Source organism: Prionailurus viverrinus, chromosome E2, assembly GCF_022837055.1.
Source record: "Prionailurus viverrinus isolate Anna chromosome E2, UM_Priviv_1.0, whole genome shotgun sequence".
NCBI classification, from domain to species: domain Eukaryota; kingdom Metazoa; phylum Chordata; class Mammalia; order Carnivora; family Felidae; genus Prionailurus; species Prionailurus viverrinus.
The window spans coordinates 55,777,746-55,783,745 of record NC_062575.1 but is presented as its reverse complement, the minus strand read 5'-3'; the positions used below and the strand labels follow the sequence as shown (position 1 = coordinate 55,783,745).

At 54.0% G+C, this 6,000-nt stretch overlaps 1 protein-coding gene across 8 annotated transcripts in view; it reads left to right on the top strand.

The window, feature by feature from the left end:
* The first annotated feature begins 628 nt into the window (after positions 1-628).
* The window catches only part of LOC125152877 (sialic acid-binding Ig-like lectin 10), a 45,272-nt gene continuing 39,900 nt past the window's right edge, over positions 629-6,000 (top strand). For 3 of the 8 annotated variants that reach the window (XR_007147348.1, XR_007147347.1, XM_047835460.1), the window contains exons 1-8: positions 629-738; positions 819-1,178; positions 1,347-1,625; positions 1,823-1,870; positions 2,284-2,541; positions 2,635-2,925; positions 3,685-3,781; positions 4,120-4,198. Coding sequence is in view for 4 of the 8 variants with exons in the window: in XM_047835460.1 (XP_047691416.1) it covers positions 708-738; positions 819-1,178; positions 1,347-1,625; positions 1,823-1,870; positions 2,284-2,541; positions 2,635-2,925; positions 3,685-3,781; positions 4,120-4,198 (1,443 nt within the window). In the remaining 4 variants the exon portion in view is untranslated. Of the gene's footprint in view, positions 739-818; positions 1,179-1,346; positions 1,626-1,822; positions 1,871-2,283; positions 2,542-2,634; positions 2,926-3,684; positions 3,782-4,119; positions 4,199-6,000 lie in introns of those variants that run through there. The other 5 variants (XR_007147349.1, XM_047835463.1, XM_047835462.1 and 2 more) reach the window with 3 other exon arrangements.

Below are 6,000 nucleotides of genomic sequence, written 5' to 3'. Positions count from 1 at the left end.
GCAGCTCACTGACCTTGAGGAGTGAAGGACCAGACTTTCCCAGAAGAGAGGCGGGACTCCATTCGAAGACAGCTGCCGTGGATGCCAGCCAGTCTGTTCAGGGTCATGTCTCAGGTCCATGGCCAACCACTTGGGCACCTGCTTCTCCTGCACTCAGCTCCCCTCCCTTTTCCTGTGCCGTCTTCCCAGGTTGCCAGCTTCCTGAATAAAGCACCATTGACTCGTCTCTCGAGTATTGATTTTTTTTTCTTTTCTTTTAATTCCAGTATAGTTAACACGCAGTATTATATTAGTTTCAGTTATACTGGTTGACATGACTATTATTTATTTCCAAGCGGTGAGCGGCCGCACCTGACTTCAGGACCAGCTTTCTGTCCAGTTAACAGCTCTCAGCTACAGACAACTGGGCATGAGCCCAGGAGGCAGGGCTTGGGGGCTCCTGTCCTTCCTTACTGCCTTACTTGAGCAAGACCCTTGCCTCCTCTGAGTCTCAGGACCCGCCTGCCCCACGCAGAAAGGGGACCAGATTATCTCAAAGATTAATCACAGCTGACTGTGAGTCTGAAGTTCTCTTTTCTAGGTTTGTGGCCTCTTGTACCTACCACAGGCTTCCTGTCTGAACTTCCTCTGTCCTCCCACAGCCCACGGATTCCTTTCTCTGTCAGAGGGGCCACTGAAGGCAAACTGTCCCAGGGCCTGACAGAGGGATGCCGCTGTGGCTGCTGCTGCTGTGGGGAGGTGAGTGAACTGAGGGGAGAGGGAACCCCATTTGGGGGAGGCATCGAAGCTCCGAGCTGAGTCTTTCCCTCTCTCTCCAGGGCCCCTGCTTTGGGTTCTGGGCTACCAGCTGGAGCTACAGGAGTCCGTGACTGTCCAGGAGGGCTTGTGTGTCCACGTGCGCTGCAAATTTTTTTTGCCCTGGTTTAGCTTTGGATTCATCTCCATATCTTGGTTCCAGAAAGGGGCAGATGTTTACTACGATCCTCCAGTGGCCACAAACAAACCAGACAGGAAGTTGCATGAGAGGACCCAGGGCCGGTTCTTCCTCCTTGGGGACCCCCAGACCGAGGACTGCTCCCTGTACATCACAGATGTCAACATGGGGGACAGTGGGACTTACTTCTTACATGTCGATACACACTCATATCTATATAATATGCTTTCTCTGAATGTGACAGGTATGGGAGGGGCCCAGGGAAAGACCCCAGGGTGTGGGGCATCAGAGATGGAAAAATGAAGGTTCTGTGCCTTTTGGGGGTGGTGTGGAGTGGAGACAGCCATGACAAGACACTGGGGTGGGCTGACAAAACACCGAGGGGCCCCAACATTGTGTCTGTCCTCACCAGCTCTGACCCACACACCTCACATCCTTACCCCGGGGACCCTGGAGTCCGGCCGCCCCGGGGACCTGAACTGCTCTGTGCCCTGGGCCTGCGAGCGGGGAATGCCCCCCATCTTCTCCTGGACGTCAGCCGCCTTCACCTCCCTGGGTCCCAGGACGCGCCTCTCCTCAGTGCTCACCCTCACCCCACGGCCCCAGGACCACGGCACCAACCTCACCTGTCAAGTGCAATTCCCTGCAATTGGTGTGATGGTGGAAAGGACCATCCAGCTCAATGTCACCTGTGAGTGGAGGGCCAGGAGCACCCAGGTGCCTGAGGGGTGGGGCCAGGGCAGAGCTAGGCTGTGGTTTAACAATGGGGTCTTGGTAGCTAAGCGGGAAGGGGATCCCCTTATCTGTGGCCCCGGGTCCTGGGGGAATGGCCCACCACCCACTCCTCCGTTGCCATGAATGCCAAGGCAGCCTCATCCTTCTGTCCAGATGCTCCACAGAACACAGCCATCAGGATCTTCCAAGGAAACAGAATAGGTAGGAAAGAACCTCTTTTCTCCGGGGCTGGGGTGGAAACCCGGGCTCTGCCAGGACAGCCCTACTTGGCTCTCAAGCTTCTGCTGGCCAGGAACAGGCCTGAGACACACATACAAGAAGCCGGACACTGAGTTCAGACAAAGGGAGCGGTGGGCCGGCCAGAGGCCTGCACAAACTTGGACTCCCTGAAGTTAATGTTTGTGCACCATATGTATCCCCTGTCTCAGCCCTCGGGCCTCCATCTGCTGGACGGTGGGGGCAGCTCCCAGGCAAATCATCCCAGCCTCGACTGTAGGCCTGCTGCCTGGACTCTGCCAGTCCCCTCCTCAGAGCGAGTGTGGACATCACAAGAGGAGAGAGTCACCAGCCTCACCTAACTCCTCTCTCCCTCTCTGCATCTCTCTCCCCCAAAGCCCTAGAGACTCTGCAAAACACCTCGTCCCTTCTCATCCGGGAGGGCCAGGACCTGCGGCTGCTCTGTGCTGCTGCCGGCAACCCCCCCGCCGAGCTGAGCTGGTTCTGGGGGTCCCCTGCCCTGAATGCCACCCCCATGTGCACGACCCACATCCTGGAGCTGCCTCAAGTCGGGGCTGCGGAGGAAGGAACGCTCACCTGCCGAGCTCAGAACTCGCTGGGCTCCCAGCACGTCTCCCTGCGTCTCTCTGTGGTCTGTGAGTGTGGGGACCCCCGGGGGGGGGGGGGCGGGACGCCCGGGGCCTGGGGAGCAGAGGCGTCGCTGACCCTGCCCCCCCACCCCCACGCAGGCCCCCCGCGGCTGCTCGGCCCCTCCTGCTCCTGGGAGGGCGAGGCTCTGGGCTGCACCTGCTCCGCCAGAGCCCGGCCGGCCCCCACCCTGCGCTGGCGGCTGGGGGAGGGGCTGCTGGAGGGGAACCACAGCAACGCCTCCTTGACCGTCACCTCCAGCTCCGAGGGGCCCTGGGCCAACAGCTCCCTGAGCCTCAGGGGGCCGCTGCGCTCCGACCTCAGACTCGGCTGCGAGGCCCGGAATGAGCACGGGGCCCAGAGCACCGCCGCCGTCCTGGTGTTGCTGCCAGGTCTGGGGGCTGTGGGGAGGTGGGGTGGGTGGGGGGTGTTACCTGGAGGACTAGGAGCTTGGTCCTTGCACTACATCCCTTGCTAGGGAAGCTGTGACAAAGTCCCTCACACTGGGCAGTTCAAACAATGGAGATTTACTCTCTCCCAGTTCTGGATAGAATCAAGGTGTCCACAGATCAGTTCCTTCTGAGACTGTGAGAACCTGGTCCAGCCTCCCCCTGGATTCTAGTGTTTGCTGGCAATCTTTGATGCTCCTCAGCTTGTGCAAGCATCACCCCTTCTCTGCCTTCATGTTTTCCTGGCACCCTCTTGGGTGTGCGTCTGTGTCCAAATATCCCCATTTTATGAGGACACTCGTCATATTGGGTTAGGACCCACCCTAGCGTTCCCATTTTAACTTGATTACCTTTGTAAAGACCCTGTTGCAAGGAAAGTCACATTGTGAGGGTGGAGGGGTGTACCAGAGGGCTGGGACTTCAGCATAGGAATTTGGCAGGGGACACAATTCAGCCCCCAAGAGCCTCAGAGAGATGGGAATGGGGTGGGGAGGCACCTAAGGCCCCAAATGGAGCAGCTGTAGGCTTAAGATCTTTAGTCCTGAGGCCAGGGGAAGGGGCCAGTCCAGCGTCCACAGGGCAATGGAATGCCATGTGATGGGTGGCAGGTTATACTAAAGGGACACAGAGGGAGAGAAGTGGAGGGTTGGAGGATGTCATGTATTGGAACTGGAGCTTACACAGAACTCAAATTTTCTGCAGATAAGCCAGAACCCAGGGCCAGTGGCGTCCTGGGAGCTGTCGGGGGAGCGGGCATCATGACCCTGCTACTTTCTCTCTGCCTTTGTCTCATCTTCAGGTGAGAGTGGGCTCCAGGGATGGAGGGAGAGGCCTGGAGTGGAAAGGGCATGAGGTCATGGAATCTTAGAGGGCCCGAGCTAGAGGAACTCGGGCTGCTGGGAACTCCAAGAGCCAGGGAAGGAGGCTGCGTGGTGGAGTGAAGCATCCCGTAGCCAATCGGGCCAAGCCTGGGTTCTCTTCCCAGCCCCTGGTCCAGCTCTTGGATTAGGGGAAGCACTTGGAGACAGGACCCACACCCACCTGCCTCCTTCTATGCTCTTTGTGGGATGCAGGGGATGGTCTACCCGCTGCATGCCCCAAATAACCAGGCTGAAAGTCCCGGGGCTGTTCCCTTAGAGTGAAGACCCTCAGGAAGAGAGCAGCCCAGCCAGTGCAAATCATGGATTTGAACCCAGCCGGTGACTCAGGCTCTGGGGTGAGTGACAGACCACGAGCTCCTATCCAGCCTATGCCCTTTGGAAGCCGCCCTCAGCGAATAGTCGAGCATTTCCCTTTTTAACATCTAACACTTGCTCCAGTTCCAGTTTTAAATTATTGATTCAACTGCTCTAATCCTTCTGCTTCTGATGGAGTGTGGATATAATCCGGTTGCTCGTTGGTGGGTATTTATGCCTCCTATATCAGAGTATCGTATTCCCCTGGAATATTAGCCTTTTTCTTGTGGCGTTGGTTACCCAGAAGCGTAAGGGCCCTAGCTTAGTGTGGGTCAGACCCACTGAGTAGGGAAGTGGTGACTTGAGCCCTAGGGTAGAGACTGGGGCACCCCGAAGTCACATTTTGCGCATCACTCCCATTTTGCATCCTTCAAATCTACCACTGTCAGTGGTAGATAAACATCAACCTCATTTATTATATGCACTTTACGTATAATAAAACGCACCCATTTGAATGTGAATTTTGACAAATGTGAACGTTAAGAGCATATGTAACCATGTTCTCGATCAAGATGTGGAACATTTCCAGGGCACCTGGGAGGCTCAGGTGGTTAAGCGTCTGACTCTTGGGTTGGCTCAGGGCATGATCTCACAGTTATGGGTTCGAGCCCCATGGGTCCGAGCCCCGTGCTATCAGCTGCTTGGGATTCTCTGTCTCTCTCTTTTTCTGCCCCTCCCCTGCTCTCTCTCTAGCTCTCTCTCTAAATAAATAAATAAACTTAAAAGAAATAAACCATTAAAAAAAAAAAAGATGTAGAGCATTTCCATCATGTCCCTAAATTCCTTTGTTCCCCTGCCCAGTCAGTTCAACCTTTCCAGAAATCACTGATTTTTATCACTGTGGATTACTTTTGTCCCTTCTGGGACTTTATATAAAAGGAATCATGCAGGGGCACCTGGGTGGCTCAGTCAGTTATGTGTCCGACTTCGGCTCAGGTCATGATCTTGCAGTTTGTGAGTTCTAGCCTCGTGTCAGGCTCTGTGCTAACAGCTTGGAACCTGGAGCCTGCTTCAGATTCTGTGTCTTCCTCTCTCTGCCCCTCCCCTGCTCATGCTCCCTCTCTGTCTCTCAATAGTGAATAAACATTAAAAAAAAAAACTAAAAACAAAAAAAGGAATCATGCAATATTTACTAATTTATCTGGTTTCTATCACTTCATGAAAAGACACAAAAATCCTAAACATGTATTCCTTCCATAACAGAGCACCATTCATCAAAATAAGTATACTTGAAAACTGACAGAACAGCAAGGAGAAATAGACATACTGGCAATCGTAGCTGAGTTTTTCAAACTCTTCTCTCCGTAACTGGTAGAACACATACACACAAAATCGTTTTTTTAAGTTTATTTATTTACTTCAAAAGGGAGGGAGAGCACAAGCAGAGAGAGAGAGGGGGAGAGAGAGAATCCCAAGCAAGCTCCATGCTGTCAGCACAGAGCCCAACATGGGGCTCGATCCCATGAACTGTGAGATCCTGACCTGAGCCGAAACCAAGAGTTGGACGCTTAACTGACTGAGCCACCCAGGTGCGCCCCCCCCCATATCATTTTAAAAGTTTAATTTACGTAATTCCCCGTCTTGTTTCTCCTTGGTGGATCTTGGGGAGCGGAACCCTTAACATGAGCTAAATCCCCATCTTGTCGTGAATCGCGACATATATCTTCCATTTCTTTACCTTCAAATTCTCAATTTTTTTCCTTTAAGCGAACGTCTCTTGTAGTCAGTACAGTATAGTGGTTCAAAGCATGGACTCTGGAGCTGGACTCCTGCATTCAAATCC